We start from the raw sequence: 17,908 nt of genomic DNA on the forward strand, positions 1-17,908 counted from the left end.
CAGCCAGCACTCCCCCCACCCCAGGCTCTCAGCATCAGGCTAAGGTTGAAGGGGCCACAGGGGGGTTCGACCTCCTAGCTGACACAACCACACCTACCCAGAGCATGCAGGACAGACAGATCCACGTCATCTTCGCTGAGTGCTGTCCCTGGGGCCACGCTGGGGCTGGCGGATGGTCCCCCTGAGCTCACAGCCCGCACAGAGCAGGCAGAAGGGAGCTCTGAGTCCGCAGCGGCCTCGGCTCTGGCTCAGCCAGCATCGCTCGCCCTGCCTGCCTCCAACTCACCCTCCCTCCTCCTCCTCCCCCCACTCCACCCCTTGTCCCAGCCTCTTGTCTCCTCCCTCCTCCCAGCTCCACTGGTGGCTTGCAGGGTCTGAAGCCTTTGCTTTGCAAGGGGTAAGCACAAGGCGGAGCAAAGGGACAGCTACTGGAGACAGCCCCTCCCCCGCAAACCTCTCCTGTACCCCCAATCCCAGACACCCAAGTCCTGTGAGCTACCGGGCTGCTCCTGCCTTCTGGTTTGATCCAGCACTACTGGCCAGGAGTCTGCTTCACTCCCCACAGATCCCTACCCCTAGAATCCGGATGGAGGGACAGACAGACAAGCGATGGCACAGCCTGAACTGTGGTTCTTCAGGCCCATCCCATCTCCAAGGACACACACTTGCCCTCCTGCCCTGGGAACACACTCCCTCGCACACACTTAGCTAGGTCGGGCTCTGGTGCTCATTCAGCGAGCTCTGAGCCTGCACCTCACTTGACTCAAGAGAAACCAGGCCTGAGATGGCTGGAAAATGGCCCTGCCCTTGGGGCTGTGAATTTTGTTCCAACATTTTCCTACTTTTTCCCCCCCCCTTCTTTTTTTTCTCCAAACATCTGTCCCAGCCCTTCCTGCCCTTCCTAAAGGAGCCCCGCTCCAGGCTCCCGCGAGAGTCTGTTTTTCTTGACTGTGCCCTGGGCCAACATTTGGTTTGCATTTCCCCACTTCCTCCTCCGCCTCCCCGGCTCCCCCTCCCAGGGCCGTTTCACCTCCCACCATTCCATATGCCTACTTCTCCCAAACACTGTCCCCCCTACTCACTCCTGCCAGCCCTTCCCAACCCCCCACCACCTTAGCCCAGGGACTAGAGTTTGGGGTCCGGGCCAGGGGGGAAGACGAGGGGTACAGATTTCAAATGCATTCCCAGGGCTCCCTGCAGGGGAATCCAGCAACATCTGCCCCGTGCCTTCATTGTCTCAACTCCCTCCTCCACCGTCCCCCCAGAAACTTTCCTCTTTGAGCTCTGGCCACAGCTGGACCAAGCGAGGATGGGTGGGGCTGGTGAATCACCCGCACTATTTTTTGGGAGACTTCCAGGGGAGGGAAAGAGGGCTCAGCCCCACCCCCTTCTGTAGACACACACACACACACACACACACACACACACACACACACACACACGACACACAGTTCAACTCACACAAACACACAGAATGCCGAGGACAGGGCCCCACCCAGAGTAGGCACTCTGAGACCATTTTCTGGGACTGAGTAACTTGGCAAGAAAGTCCTCTTGCTTGAGGACTTATGCACACACACCAGCATGTGGTGCATGCCCTGAGCCACATGTAAAAAGGGTTATGTATCCCCTGCCTCTCTCCCCGACTCACCCAAGAGCATGCCTTCACCACTCTGTGTCAGCACCACGCACGGTGCCATCCCAGCGCAGCGTCTATACGACCAGCCTCTCCCCTCAGGTGGACCTGTCCAGCCAGGTGTACTGGCTTCCAGCCCACAGTCCCGTCAGGACATCTACCTAGGAAACGCCAGAACGAGAGGGAAACATTCACCCTTTACCTGGGAAAGGGCTGCCTTGTGTGGATGTGCAGGTCGTGTTCTGCACAGAGGACTCTATTACTCGGCGACTCCAAGATGTCAGGGAAGGACACTACAGCAAGATGTCTCATTCTGGTCCCTCCTGGGGCGGGTGCCTGAGTTAAGAGTCTTTGTTCTGATGAAGACATGATAAGGTAAAAAATCAGGGCCCTTCTCACATCTCTCCAAGCCCTTCTGCAGAGCCGTGGAGCAAGGAAGGATTCTGCCCCTACCCTACATCCCTTTCCAGAACCACAGTGCCCTTGGATATCCCCTCCCAAGCCTGCCAGGGCTCAAATGACAGTTTAGCCAACACTGTAATGAGGCAGAGTCCCACATGTAGTCGGCCCTGCAGCCACTGCTGGGGATGTCCACAGGCAGACGCTCCTGCCAACCCTCCCTCTCTCGACTGGCTGGAGCTCAGGGCAATACAGGAAGGAGGCCTCTCTGGGAGCCCCTGAGCCCACCCCTAGCCACCATCACCAGCTCTGCCAGCCCTCCCAAGCATTCGGCCAGCTCAGCCCTGCCATCTCCGCACTCAGTCCCACCCCAGCTTCCCCTGCCCTGCTCCCACAGCCCTGCCCTTTACAGCTGGCATCACTAGATGTGCCTGCCGGCAGCTATCTCAGTTCTGAGAAATCACCTTGCAGCTTCCCAGAAATGCCGAACAAGACCAAAGACCAAGTCACAGTGACACCAATATGTCTGGCCCCCCACGCAGCCCAAGGGGGCCCTGCAGCCCCCAGGCCAGCTCCCTCTGCAGTCCCTTCAGCTGGGACTGAAAGACAGCAATAGAGAACCCTAGTGCTGAGGGTCTTCTTGGAATAATTCCCCCATCCCTCTTTTCCGCGACTATGCGGGTCTCTCTTGTATCTTAATCTCTCACAGTCGGACAGTCGTTCCTCCTACCCAGTCACCATCTTCCCCATTGAAGGCTCAACTCTGCCACCAGAAGTGTCTCTAACTGTATGTGATGACCCTAATTCAGGACCCTGTTACCCATTATTGCTCCTTCCCAGCTGGTTGCCCTGCTCCACCCACACAAGGAGAGTTCCTTGGGCAAGGACCTGTCCTGTGTGTTGCATCCTGAAAGCCTGGCATATAGCAGGTATCAGACATTTGTAGAGGTAATGGATCAATCTGCTAATCAATAGGTCCTGCCATATTTTCCTACTTCTCCCACTCACTATCCCCTTCCCAGGGCTTCCCCGGTGGCTCAGCAGTAAAGAATCTGCCTGCAATCCAGAGTCTCAGGAGACATAGTTTCAGTCCCTGGGTCGGGAAGATCCCCTGGAGGAGCACATGACAACCCACTCCAGTATTCTTGCCTGGAGAATCCCATGGACAGAGGAGCCTGATGGGCTACTGTCCATAGGGTCACACAGAGTCAGACATGACTGAAGTGACTTAGCATACACACAGCAAGCATGCACCCCATTCCCAGGCTCTTCCCACGTGGCACAAGTGGTCAAGAATCTGCCTGCAATCTGAGAGCCGCAGGAGACATAGTTTTAATCCCTGGCTTGGGAAGATTCCCCTAGAGGAGGAAATGGCAACCCATTCCAGGATTCTTGCCTAGACAAGCCCGTGGACAGAGGAGCATGGTGGGCTACAGTCTATAGGGTCGCACAGAGTCAGACACAACTGAAGTGACTTCGCACACACACATGCACATTCCCTTCCCAAACCCTCCTCCTGGTCCACTCCAGCCCCCCGAAAGGATGTTGGCATACCTTGCCTACACACCCAACTTTCTTCAGCACCGTATATTCCATGCTGATCTCCGAGCTCTCCCAGAAGGGGGAGTCTCCAGAGGCTGGACCAGTGTCGCCCTTCCTGGGGTCCTGACCCCATGCCTGGACCAGGGACTCACAGGCAGAAGCTGTGGGGCTGGTTGGGTTTTCCAGGCTGAGATCCCAGAAGCCTCAGCACCTGCCCCCACCCTGTGCCATGACACCCACTGCCACAGCCATTTCTGCAGTGGCTGGTGTTTAACCCCTCTCCTCTCTGCAGGCCGAGCCTTCCTGCTCACTGCCCACGGCCCTCCAGCATCTGGCTCAGCAGTCAGTTGAGGAAAGAGCCAGGACTGCAGGCTCTGGGGCTGGCGCTGAATTGAGGCAGAGGGAAGGGTGAGTGAGGGCAGGAATAGAGCTAACCGGCCTTGTAAGCCTGAGCCTGGCACTCCTGTATCCCAGCCTGTTTTCTCACCTGCAAAATGACAGAGCTGATGGTCTCAAAGGTCCCTACCAGCCCCACAGGTGCTGTGGGGTGAGACCACACAAATCGGCGTGAGACCATCAATTTCCCAGGCCAAGATCCCCGCTCCCTCCAACCCATTCTTCCTCTCCTTCCACACTTGTCCATCAGAAAGTTCTTCCTGTTGTCAGCCCATCTCCTAATGGAGCATCAGGTCTTTTCTCAGTCACCATGGGTCACAAAATTCAAAGGTCACGGAACGTCAGAGCTAGAAAGACCTGGAGCCTTTCTAGGGGTCACAGTCAAAACCTTACAGGGCCCAACAGAAGTTAAATGAAAGGAGCAGGCAAGGAGTCCCTCAGAGACTCAGAGAGCTGGCAGGCTCCACTAAAGGGGACCCTGCTCCTCATCAACAGCTGCTATGGATCAGCGACGTGGCCCACACTGTCAGATCTTCTGATCTGTCAAGAGAAGCCCCAGATCTATATTATCTTACAAAACCTTTTCTACAAAATATGAAAAGTGCGCTTTTTAAGTGCTGGCTTTTTCTTCTTTGAAAGCCGTTCTGCCAGATTAAATTAAAACAAGTCTGCCAGGAGGGTTTGGCTTTCGGGGCACCACTCACCTAACCCAGCCCCATCATCTGAGAGATGACAACACTGCAGCGGAGGGAGGGGTGGGACCGCCCTGGTGTCACAGGGCTGTGGCTCCCAGCACCTGCTGTCCAGTCACTGTAGGACCAGAGTCATGCTCTTGCCTTTCTCCTGCCAACCCTGCAACCTGCTGCCTCCACACAGGGCCGCACACACCACAACCTTCCTCCCAGCCGGTCCCAGGGGCCTCCCGTTCAATAGGCAGGGGCAGAGCTGGTGCTGGGATTCCCCACCAACATCCAACTACAGATACCAACAGCACAGAGCACAGGGATCTGACCCCAAAGCCCTCGGTAACTGCGTTATACCCTTTGGCCCCCTTGGGCAATGTCCTTTCCCTCCATGCCCCTGGAAAGAGCAATATTAACTAACCGGACACATAACTGTGGTATCATATTTAAGCCTCCTACCAGCTCTTGTTTTACAGATGCGGAAACTGAGGCACAAAGAGGTCCAGCAACTTGCTCAGCATCACATAGCTACTATGTGTGAGAGTGGAGTCCAGGGCCTCTGATAACACATCTTGTGGGCATCAAGAATTTTCCTGCTGTTCCTCTAGCAATAGTATCACCCAGAGACTAAAGCTTATGGTCCCATGTCGAGGTGATATGTTAACTGTCCTCCCCACTCCTTGGCCAAGGAGAAGATCAGCTGCCCGGGCCCAGGACTAGCTTGGGTTGGGGGCAGGGGGACACAGAGAGGGAAGCCAAGGACAGTGCTGCCCCCTGGGTCAGGATGAGACTGACTGGCTCCCCAGTGGCTCTAGAAGAGCCAATCAGAAAAGAAAAACCACAGTCCTAGCAAGCCCTGGGGCTTCCCTAATAGCTCAGTTGGTAAAGAATCCTCCTGCAATGCAGGAGAACCCCGTTCGATTCCTGGGTCAGAAAGACCTGCTGGAGAAGGGTTAGACTACCCACTCCAGTATTCTTGGGCTTCCCTTGTGGCTCCGCTGGTAAAGAATTTGCCTGCAATGCGGGTGACCTGGGTCCGATCCCTGGGTTGGGAAGATGCCCTGGAGAAGGGAAAGGCTACCCACTCCGGTATTCTGGCCTGGAGAATTCCATGGAGTCAAAGAGTCAGACGCAACTGACTGAGTGACTAACAGCTAGTAAGCCCTGGGGCCTGAGTTCTGAGTGAGAACAGAAGCCACAGGGTTTTTGCTCAGATAAGCCACACTACCTCTCCCTGCCCCCCATCCCTCCCAAAACTGGCCTTTGAGTCCCGGGTGGCTCAGGGCCCTAGCAGAGCCTCCATGTACCACTGGACAGGATGTTCTTTGAACTAGGTTGCAACCAAAGGGGGCATGGGGTCTGAAGTTCCAACCACGCTCTACTCACCAAGCCTGACCTGAGACACATCAGCCTGGAGAATGGTATCCTATGGGCCAGGGACGTCCAGCCCCTTCCCCCATGTCCACCACCCCTCTAGTATGAGACGGAGTTGCCTCCTTGCACTCCAGAAATCAGAATGCTCCTTAAGAAGGAAAGTGAGTTTCCAACCAGGCCCTGCCTGGGCCCAGCCAACCCAGGAAGGAACATTACTCACACCCTCCTCCATTCAGCACCCTTCCCCTACCTCCCCTCCACCAGCACCCTGGGTGGGGACAGCGTCTGGGCCAAATCTTAATAATTTTTAATAAAACCTTTCCCAGAGCTTGACTCAGTGATCTTGATCTCTTCCCCAGCTCTAATTTCCTGCCTGACTCAGACTCCCAGAGGCTGGCGAGAGGCAGCTGCAGCTGATCACCAAGTCCCACACCCCCGGCCCCCAACTCTTATCCTAGCCCAGGAGCACTGAGGTCATCCTCAACCTCTGCAAATGAGGAGGGGGAGTTGCCAAGAAGCCTGGGGTCCGACTGACCTGGTCTCGGCTGGCCATTCCCGCTGCAGGCTGCCTTTTCCCCAGTCAGCAAAGCTGGACTCCGCAGCATCTGAACTCAGAGCCCACAGGAACCTAGATGGGGCTCTGGCCCCGCGGTCTGCAGCGCATGCCTCCCAGCCAATCCCTGGACACAATGCATTTTGCTAGAAGATTTCAAAGCACACCTTGGGTGACTGGAGGGACTGGAGCCTGCTGGCACCTCTTCCTCACTGCGGAGTAGCAGTGGGGGAAACTGAGTCCCAGAGGCAGCACCTGGGAGGAGGAGCTGAACATTCATGCTTCTTATGGAGTGGAAAAATCCTTCCTATGCATGTGATGCGAAGAATGGATACCAGGATAAATCCCTCCATCCTCACATATCCTATGTCTGGCCTGCCTGAAGGTCTACAAGGAGGGAGAGCCTGCTGGAAAGGCACAACAAGAATAAATCCCAAATATTTACTGAGTACCTACTATGGAATAAGCACTTGGTAACCATTCCAAATGTCCTACATCATTTAAGCCTCACAACAAGCCAGTGGTACAGGCATTTTTATAATCCTTATTCCACATGTTTGAAAGCTAATGTACAGGTAGAGTAAGTCACTTACCCAAGGTCCACAGCTAAGAAATGATAAACCCAGAATTCAAAGCCAGGCAGACCAGCTCTACTGACTCTTAACCTGAGTACCGCTGAGCCCCTTCCCCCATATGACAGGGCCCTCTCTAGTTTCCCTAAGGAAAAGGGAGTAGATCAAAAGCCAGACCCCCAGCCCCTGAAATCCCTCCCCTCACTGGAGCCTTCTAGGGGCTCAAGGTCATGTTCTCGGAATTCTCTCTGTGCCTCCAGGGGAGGATTTAAGGTTACATGCAGTTTCACCAGTTCCCTACTCTGCTGGACAGCTAGGCCCCCACCTCCTCCCTCTCCCCAGCCTCCCCCACCCCACCCCACCACACACACACAAGCACACACACCCTGAAGACAGTCAAGGATCTCTAGATGAAGGATGCTCAGCCATGGCACGCCCACCCACAGCACTGCGGGTCCCACCACACCCCTCCTCCCTCACTAACCCAGCCACTGCCCCAGCCCCCATCCTTTCCATGCTTGGTTCAGGTCCCTCCATCCCCCTGAATAGATAGGAAGTCCCTCCTGACATCCACCAGGCTCATTTCTTACCCTGTTAAGGACCCAGCCTTAACAGTCTCACTCTGTCAAAGTCTCACTCCGTTAAGTCTTTACAGCCTCACTCTATTAAGGGCCCAGCCTTAACTCTGAAACCTCTGAGTCCAGTGCGGGTGAGGGGGGAATGCGTTTCCAGGGACTTGCCCTCCTTTTCCACAGAGATTTTAGAGGGATGCAGAAAGCCCCCCCACCCAGAAGTGTTCCTTTGTGCCCAGGTCCCCAGCGTCCTCGCACAGACTCCAGTGTTAACCTTTCCACTCCTGACCTGAACCCCAGATGCTGCGCCCTGGCAGAGTGGTGTCCACTCCCCGTCGTGGATCCATGCGTGGGAAGGGGCTCCCCAGGAGTTCCCAAAGTCTCACGAAAGCCACACTGACCCGCTCAAGGTAGGTGTCCCTGAGGGCACGAGGGTGATAAACCCGAGGAGAGTGCCGGTAGGGAAGAGTGGAGCAGGTGTCAGGTGAGTTTACCTGTCTTCGGAGACAGAAGCGCAGGGGTAGGAAGCAGGAAAAGAGGTACTTGCTCCATCGAATCACGCAGGAGAAGCACCAGCTCAGTCGAGTCATGTTGACCCCCGAGGTGGGTGCCCCCCCACCCTGGGCGCGAGGGTCAGGGTGCGTGGGGAGGAGGACCAGCTGCTCTGGGGAGGCGGTGAGGAGCCAGGCGAGAGCCCCGCCCCGGGGTCTCCGGGACGCTTAGCCCCGCAGGAGCAGCCCGGGTGTCCCGGCCCCTCTAGCGGGAGGAGCTCGATGGGGCCCCCGCGGCGCGGCCCCGACGTGGCTCCATCTGCCCGGAAGCCCCGATGGCAGGCGCGGGGGCTGCAGGGCGCTTCCACCCTGGGGGACTTCCTCCAGCTGCTGCCTCTCTCCTCCCCTCGGCCTGACAGCCTCCGCCCGCCGGTCTCCCAGGCGGGCTGGGGGGGCGGGCACGGCAACTTCGGAGGAGGCTCGGGGAGAGGACCGCAGGCGAGGCTGAGCGGGCAGAGCAGAGGCGGTGCCAGGCGCCCAGCGTCCACCTGCGGGGAAGGCGCAGCGGCGGCGGCGCGAGCCTGGGCGGCTGTGGCGGCAGCATTGTGCTCCAAGCTGCAGTGAGTGTGTGAGTGTGCGTGTGTGTGCCTGTGTGTGCGGATTTCCCTCCAGACCTCACTCCAATTTCCATATTGCTCCCCAGAGCATAATGTGATTAACTTAAACGGAGGCCTCCAGCTGCCCTGATTGAAGCAGAAACATCCGTGGGCCTGGCATGCACGTGAGAACACCTCCCAGACAGGGCTGTTCCAACTCAGCAACCTCTGACCCTGGCCACACCCCAACTCCGCTGCCTGGATCCCTCCCCAGACAACTACAGGAGGGAAGGAGCTCTGAGCATCCAAAGGCGCCCCCACGAGTTGGAAAGGCCCCTGCCTCCCAGGCTGAACCAGCTCTAACGGATGAGAGCTGGCGGGCCACCCACAGCTATGGCTGAACCACTCCTCAGGGTTCAGGGTGCGCCCTGTCCCATCGCCAAGTGTCATGTGGCCACCATCAGACGCCAGGGACCCTTCTCTGCCTCTGCTGTGCTCAGAGGATGTGAACGGGGGTTGGGGACCACTTGGGAATATTGCTTGGCGGGGGGCTTTCACCCTACTATGTCCCTGGCACTAGGCAGCAGGAAGAAGAGGGGGCGAGAAGGAGGTGCTGGACTCTGGAGAGAGGGAGAGAGAGACAGAGAGACAAAGGCAGAGGGAGACCCACAGACGGACTTCGGGGAGGAGGAGAGGCAGCGGTGAGCTTTGCCCCTGGTTTTTGTCGCTGCAGAGAAACTGGGAAGGGAGCCAGCCAGCCAAGCCCAGAAAGAAAAGGGGTGGGAGAGCTGGAGAGCTGCAGCTGAGCGCAGACCCTGCCAGGGCCTCCCCACCGTAACAGGCCACTGGAGCACCAGCCAAGGGCCCGTCCCCACCCCCCACTGCTGCCTGCACTCCCCGCCTGGGCTTCCCTGGGCACCTTCTCAGGGCCGTTTTTTTCTTCCCCCCATGGCAATGCCGTCTCTCACGGTCTCCTTCCCAGCATGTGGCTTGAGGACTGAGTTTCTCAGCGAGCTCACTTCTGCCTCCAAGCTTTCCCCCACTCAGCAAATTTGTCAGGCCCCCCCTACATCCCCAGCTCAGCTCCCCACCGTGAGACAAGCACTTTTCGGGAGGTTGGCAGGAGCACAGTGAACACAGTGAAGGAGAGGGAAGGGGGCCCTGCCACCGCCTGGCTAGAGAGAGAAGAAAGACAAACCTCAGCCCCCAACAATCTCCAAGCAAGGGGGACCGCCAACTGCCTCCTGCCCCCGCAGCATACATCACCAAGGAGGCCCTGGATGAAAGCTGGAGCGGGGGTACCAAGGAAGTTAGGTGGAAACAGAGCATATGAGCCCATCCCTAGCAGACCCTGCCTTTGCTCTTGCCAAAGACCTCCAGCCAAGTGCCTGGCACTGTTGAAATCTCTGCCAGGCTGCAGGGCGGGCCTTCCTTCTCTCTGGTGGCAGAGGTTGGGATGGGGAACGGGTCCTATAATCTCCACAGGCACCCCCACCCTGGCACCAGAGGAACTGGATATGTTGTGAGATGTGAGGAAACTGAGCAAGTGGAGAAAAGTTTAATCGAAAGGGATCACCGGTTGAATTTGTTAAACAGAAGTTCTTCAGATAGGCTGAAGCCTGGCCCTGCCTAGACTGAAAGAGGAGGACAACGTGATTTTCCTTAAGAGGATTCTTAACACTTCTCAACACCAAAGAGCATGACAGGTACTCATCAAACAGAAGGAAGGAAGAGAGGATGGGAAGAAAGAAAAGGAAGTGATTTCTAAGCTTCAGCCCTTCCTGACAAGGAGATCATGATGAATAGGGCTCAGAAGATGGAAAGTCCTTAATTTCATCCACTGGCCAGCAGGAGGTGTCCTTAAGCCAATGACCCTCCAGAGAGGAAGGGAAGAGACCGTGGTTGACAGGGATAAGAGCCAGGCCCAGCCCTGCCTGGAGCATCTCCCCAGCTCTCCCCTCCCAGCCCCTGGCTCCACCACACCTCACTGAGCTTCATGCCTGGTTTCTCCACTCCTGAAGGTCAGTGAAATCCTGCCCCCTTGTGTGTGCCCTCGAGACAGAAATGTGTCCTTGGGGGTTTGGTGCCTCATGGGAAGCCACACATCCTCTGTTCTGTTTTCATCACCGAAGGAGATCAGAACCCCAGGGACAGCAGCTACAGGATCCCCAGAACCTCCCAGGAAGCTTTAGCAGGGATTCCCTATGCTTCCCATTTCAAATTTTATGGATGCATGGAGGGGTCCAATCCCAGCAATCCGTCTCTCGATTTCAATCCATTTCTCCTCAAAGCACCAGAAACTGCATCTGGTAGGTTCTAATGTGTATCCCACCCCACCCCACCCCCGTCTCTCCTTCCAGGCCCCCAAGTGTCAGGGACAGAAATGCAGGATTCCACAGAATGGATCAGAGGCAGGGGACGTAGGGAACCACAGATAAAGAAGAGCCTGGGCAGACCTGGTCTGTCAAAGGGACCTGACATCAGATTGCAACCTCTCTGCAGCCCCCATGTGGGTACCTGACAACAGCCCCCCAGTTCCTCACCTTGGCCTCCACAGTGCAGCTTTTGAGAAGCTGGCCGCCATCCTCGGAGGGTTAACCAACTCTCTGGGGACTTTTTGCCTCTCCTGCCCCCAGGCCTGTCTCCCAGCCCTGCCAGCCCCTGGGCCCACCCTTCCTCTCTCTGCCTCCTCCCCTCAGCTAGAGTCCAGACAGCCAAGTGGGTCTGGCCATGGCTTGAAAGAAGAGGAATTTCTTCTCCACATCCCACTCTTACTTTACACAGCCCAGAGACCCGAATTCTGAGGCCAGGCCAGGGAGGAGATTCCAGAGTCTAGAGCCAGGCGGGATGGAAGCCACATTCACAGAAAGGGGGCTGCTTTCCCCTCACCCCACCAGCTTCCACACCCCCACTCCCTGTGAATCGGGAGAAGGGGAAACTTCCCAGCGGCATCCAGAGAAGGTGTCAGGGAAACAAGAGAGTGGGTCACAGCTGCCAGCTCCCTGGGGACAGGGTAAGCACAGATTCTCCTCTGTCCCGGCTCCCCAGGGGCACAGTGCCCCCGCTGGTTTTGTCTGTGAGGAGACAAAGGCCGCTCCTGTGAGGGGAGGATGGCTTGGGCATCTGATCGGAGGCTCTGGGTCTTGCTTTCACACCGAGAGAGATGCATAGAGGCTGCTCCCTGGAGGCCCCCAGCCTTTCTCCTCCATCAGATGGGGACAGCAGACCCCACTCTCCATGTGCTTGCTCACAATCCTCCCAGCCATAGCAGTTCCTCCCTGGGGTTCCCACTTGGGTCTCACCTCCAAGACCAGGTTCCCCAGAGCCTCAGCACTTCCACCAAGGGTGGGCCCCACTCAATGGTTAAACTACCCAACCATATTCAAGGTCCAGGATTTCCACATAGCCACAGAACTGAGGTCCCCGCAGAGCTGGGGTCCCATTTCATATGGGCTCCAAGGTCTCCTCCTCAGATGCCCCCACCGAAGTTCTTCCATCCCTCTAGTCCTGAGTCCCTGTGTGACCCCTGGCCAGTTCATGTCTTCAGACCACTTAGCACTCTTATTGACAGATCCGCTCACTCCCTCACCCCCTTCCCCACCAGACTGCCAGCTTCCAGAGGACCTTGTCAGTCATTCAGGGCTGTGCTCCCAACACTCAGAACCCAGCATCCAGCACTCAGCATGGTTCAGGGCACATGGTCAATGAACATGAGTTACTTGGTAGATTGGCTGGTTGGTTGCATGAATACAGGAGAGGAGGAAGGCAGGCCATCCCTTCTTCTAAACCCGGAGTCCCTGCCCCAGCCCTGGATTACGGCCAGTGGGCAGTATCATTTTCCAGGTTCTAAGTGCTACTGCACCAGGACGGTGGGGCCTTTGTGCTTCTCCACTCCACCCACCCCTGACACGGGGCACCTCCTGATTCGGCTCCGCCACATCCAGCACTGATTCCAGTTAAAATTGAGAGTGACCCAACCCTTCCCCTGCTCCTTCCCCCAAGCCCAACATGTGATTTAGGAATAGGATTCAAGATCCAGAGAGGGAAACTGACTTGCCAGGAGTCACACAGCTAAGAAGTAGCAGAGCTGGAATGAATCAAGCTTCCCCCACACACCTTTCTGGCTCTTTGCTTCTCCATAGCACAGCATTGTGGATGGAGGGGAGGAGGCTGAGAAGAGGAAAGATCCTCCTTCTTATAGATAGCCCAAGGAGGTGAGTCCATAAATTCTCTTTCTCCCCTTCACCACTACTAACCCAGGTATGTGAGCCCTGACAGGCAGGAAGTTCCTCCTGATACCTAACCTTCATCCCCACTCTCAAATTCCAGACCATTTCCTTTTAGACTGCTTTGCCTGGGGAAGGACAACTTGATCACTCTCTTTGCACAATAAATGCCTTCAGACACTGGCGACTCATTATTCACGCCCCCATCCCCACCCCACCCCCAGCCCTCTCTATTCTGCAGGCTGAGAATCCTGGGTCCTCTGGGCCCCTTTCCAAGTGACTTCCATCACCACCCAGCAGCTGCCATGATAAATGGGTGGGGGAGGGATGGGGACAGATCTGGAGTGATGGTGCATATTGATCCATAAGGGAGCCCGGGGGCCTGGGCTGCCTTTCCAGGCAAGCCATAGCGTCTAGGGGTAGAAAAGTGAGAATAGGGGCTCTGAGGTCACCCTGGTCATCCCTCTGCCCCCCAGAGTGTTCATTGCAGGGCCCGTCATAGAGACTGCAGACCTAGGAGCTGGGCTGCTGGGTCTGAGCCCAGGTTCCAGCAATGAGATTAAAGCAGGGACTGTCTAATTGATTCTGATGGAACTGGGAGGGGGAGTGAGATGAATGGAGAGGGCAGGAGGAGAGGGTGGAAGGAGGGGGCAGGCAGGCCGGGAGAATCCAGTCTGGGAGACCCAATTGCATCAGAACCAGCTAATACAATTACTGTCCACCCCACTCTCTCCTCCCAAACACAACCCCCTCCTCTTCCTGGGAAACCAGCCCACTGACTGTCTGCCCCTGAACTGGGCAGAGAAGGCAGCTGGGCATGGGAGGCACAGATGGAAAGGAGCTGGGTTAAAGCCCACAGTCGAAGGAGCCAAGATGACCCAGAAAGGCAAAGATAGTGACAGTGTCAGCAGACAGCAAGGGACATCAGAGACGGAGACAAATGGAGACGGACACAGACAGATAAGCAAATCCCTCCTACTCCCCCGCTCCGTTTTCACCTGACAACCTTCCTCCAGCCACTCCCTGGCGCCCCTCACCCCTCTCCAGCCAGGACATCACACTGGGCTCCTCTGCTGGGCCCACCTCCCACGTTATTCCTGCAGAGTGAAGAGATGGGAAGAGAGGCCAGGAAATGGGACCTCCAGTCTCTCCGGTCCCCCTCATCCCAGGGCCCTCAGCCTGCGCCGTGCAGGCATCCAGGATGGTGTGAGAAGGGAGGGGGCCGCGAGGAGCCAGGCCACTCAGACAGATGCCAGGTGGACCCCAGGACGGAGAGGAGGACAGGAGGGGGAGAACGGAGCCTCCAAAAGGGACATCCAAGACAAGAAAAGCAGTGGAGCCGAAGCTGCCAAAGACCAGACAAGTGAGAGAAAGCCGGCCTGGGTGGAGAGGAAGCCAGCAGAGGGAGGAGGAAATGGGGGCAAGGAGACAGGAGGAAGGTGGCGAGCTCTAACCATCTCACAAAGAGCGGTGGGGAAGGGCCAGCATCAGGCAAAGGGTGGGTGATGGGCGAGAATAAAGAAGGGGGAGAGAAAGCATGGCATGCCACCAGCCAGGCTGCCAGGGAAACTGAGGCATGAAACAGAGTGACACGGCCTCATCTCCAGGCTCCAGAAGCAAGCAGGGCCTCATCTCCAGGCTCCAGAAGCAAGCAGGGCCCAGGGCTTCCAGGGACTCCCAACCCCAGGTTCAGAAAACCCAAAGGGCAGACCCAGAGCAGAGTCCAAGCTGACCCGCAAATGTCTGGCTGCAGCCCACGCGGTCAGGAGCCAGTCTGGACCAAGGCTCTCAGGGTACTTGCTTCCAGACTAGAAGAAAGGCACGCCTGGGCCAGGGGGCCAGGCCAGGTAAAAGCTCCTGGGAGGGCCTCAAGCACCTCCAAACATGACTCCTTCACTCCTCCACAGAAGCCAGGAGAGCTGGCAACTTGTGTGCCCTGGCTGGAACCCTGTGTCAGACGTGGGTAAAACCCCTGCTTGAGTGCTAACTCACTTCAGTCATGTCCAACTCTTTGCAATCCCATGGACTGTAGCCCACCAGGGTCCTCTGTCCATGGGATTCTCCAGGCAAGAATACTGGAGTGGGTTACCATATCCTCCTCCAGGGGAGCTTCCCGACCTAGGAATTTAACCCACGTCTCTTACATCTTCTGCCTTGACAAGAGGGTTCTTTACCACTGGTGTCACCTGGGATGCTCAAGTGAAATCCCTGTATCCCCTCAAGTCAAGGCTGCAGCTCTCCTGGCCTGGCAGATTTCCGTTTGCTCACCTGCCCTGAATGGTATCATTTGGCTTCCTCTTCCCCCCCGCCCCCCGCAAAAGAGTCCCAGGCCCCCTCTGTGATCCCCTGGATTCTGGTTCTGGTATGTTCTATTCTCACCCCATCTGGGAGCTTCAGGGTAGAGCAGGGCAGGCCCAGCCCCAGACAGACCAGAGAGAACAAGCTTACTGATGCAGCCTGCCCAGCCCCAGCCCAGCCCTGGATGGATGAACAGAGGCCATAAGGGGTGGGGACTCAGACCCGAGGGCCAGAGGGAGCACCGCAGACTAGGGTTGGAGCACAGTCCCTCTGCGAGCCCCCGTGGAGCAGGCACCGTGCGTTTGCCTTTCTGACTTCCCAGTGCAGCTGAGAGCATGCCAGGAGACACGTATGCTAAGTGTCACCTCCATCGTGCCCATACTCACCTGCCAAAGCGGAGGGTTGAGGTACAAAGCCAGCAGAGACCAGGGTCCAAATCCCAGCCCTGACACCCACCAGCTATGTGACCTTGAAGAGATTATTTCTCTATTCTGAACCTCTTTTCTCTTCTGTAAAATGGAGACAAGGATTCTAGCCTCCTGGGTAGCTGTGAGGATTGAATTAAATGTGAAAACACCTGCACCAGACCTGACTCATCAAGGCACCCTCGGGAGCCTCCGGACAACCATCTCAGAATCTGAGACCAGAACGGACACTCCCTGGACACTTACAGGTGACTGTAAGAGCAAGTTCATCCGCCCTGAAACCCTTCCTGGGTCTGCTAGCTCCCAACTACTGCACACCCAACCCCCACCAGACAGAAGCTCCCCGCCAGAGCCCTGGGCAAGAGCACCCTGTCTGGAACATGGAGTTCACACTGCCTTCTGGAGAGTGGACACCAAAAGGAGGAGGAGCCAGGAGTCCCAGCAGGATGAAGCCAAAAGAGCATGGTTAGGAAGACGCTGGGAGCAGGCCAGAGGAGAGGCAGAATGGGGGCACACGAGCCCAGAAGAGGCTGGAACTCAGGAAGAGGGAGGAACTAAGGATGCCTCTCATGCAAAGAAGACAGAAAGGAAAGCATAGCAGGGAGTTCCTGAGCTTCCCGTCCCCACTGAAGATGTGTGTGTGTGTGCGCCGTCGTGTCCGACTCTTTGAGATCCCAACCCCATGGACTGACTATAGTCTGCCAGGCTCCTCTGTCCATGGGATTTTCCAGGCAAGAATACTGGAGTGGGTTGCCATTTCCTACTCCAGGGGATCTTCCTGATCCAGGGATCGAACCCACATCTCTTGAGTCTCCTGCCCTGGCAGGAAGGTTCCTTACTACTAGTGCCACCTGGGAAGCCCCCCACTGAAGATAATAAGGAAGAAGTGGTCAGGAAATACTCGAGTTAGACAACAGGCAGGACTTCCAACGAGGCACCACACTGCCAGAGAGGCCTCTGCTCTTACTGCACTAGTCTCCTCTCCTCTTCTAAAATGAGGTTTCGGTCTTCCCTTTCATATGACGTAGCATGAAACCTCAGTACTAAAAGTTGCTCTTCACTTTAGCAAAAAAGCAGGCCTGCCCTGCTCCCCTGGTCCCCAAATCTCCAGCCTGACTCAGCCCAGCGCCTTCTGTATGGATTCTCTTTCTGAAACCAAAAACCAGTCCCACCATTCCTGGCCATCTTAGATCCCTGGGGCAGGGGACCACTTCCCATCCAGACATCTCCTCATCCATCAGAAACATCTTCCTCAACCCGGCCTTGCCGAGGCCACTCACCCCTGGTTCTGTCTAGCCCTAGATTATCCCCTTCCTGACGTTTCCATCTCTGGGAGGCAGAGGAAGGTGTGCAGAGGCTGAGGATGGTAGATGTGGTGAAGCAACTTGGAAGACAGGTGGATGGAACCACATTATTGTTCCTGAAAGTTTGTAAGTAAGACCTGGGACTTGGTTAGAAATGGGGTGTGTTTTGTTTAAGGGGCCAAAGGAAGGAAGCAGAAATGAGCCTGCAGAGGAGCTGCATGCAGCATACACAGACACACATGAAACACAGCCCACAGGGCAAGGTGAGGGTGCCGCAAGGAAGGGCCTGTGGCTGGGACTCGGTAGACAAGGAGCGCCAGCGGGACCAGGACAGGAAAGAACGGAAGAGGACGGAGCTGAGAACGCCCAGGAAGAGAAACGTAGGTGCCAATGGAAGCTTCTGGCCATTTTGGACCTCAAATGACATGCAAGTTGGATACAGGAGAGTCTGCAAATGAGGCTGCTCCACAGAGAATTCTTTTTCTCTGTCCTGCTTGACTATAAGGAGATGCTGATGTAGGGCTGCCCTGGAGGTAAGGACCACTCCAATCTTCCTCCTCAAGACCCTCATCTCCTTTGAGGTGGCCCCTCTCCCTCCAGCCTTGGGCCTCAGGGAGGGGAGCCTCCTGGGGCCTCTCCCTACCCTTATATCTCTTTCTAGATCCCCAGAGGTCCTTATATCTCTGCCCCTCATACCCCACACTTCCTCTTCCACAAGGGGTTTATCCTTTAACCCTGCAGAAGGGGGAACTCTGCTTCCCATAGAGAGAAGCTTTCTACTGTTGAAAAGAGGAAGGAAGACAGCAAAGGGAAGTCAAGAAATCAACAATCATAGGAGGGA

General features: G+C 56.4%; 1 protein-coding gene across 11 annotated transcripts in view; it reads right to left on the bottom strand.

Moving 5' to 3' along the window:
* Positions 1-17,908, bottom strand: part of TNS1 (tensin 1) — a 244,980-nt gene that overhangs the window by 209,668 nt on the left and 17,404 nt on the right. For 2 of the 11 annotated variants that reach the window (XM_060411271.1, XM_042244210.1), the window contains exon 1: positions 98-245. The exons of the other annotated variants lie outside the window; for them this stretch is intronic. In XM_060411271.1, the coding sequence (XP_060267254.1) occupies positions 98-130 (33 nt within the window). In that variant the 5' untranslated portion in view covers positions 131-245. Of the gene's footprint in view, positions 1-97; positions 246-17,908 lie in introns of those variants that run through there. 11 annotated transcript variants of the gene reach the window in all.

The sequence above is a fragment of the Ovis aries genome, chromosome 2 (genome assembly GCF_016772045.2).
Source record: "Ovis aries strain OAR_USU_Benz2616 breed Rambouillet chromosome 2, ARS-UI_Ramb_v3.0, whole genome shotgun sequence".
Taxonomy (NCBI): domain Eukaryota; kingdom Metazoa; phylum Chordata; class Mammalia; order Artiodactyla; family Bovidae; genus Ovis; species Ovis aries.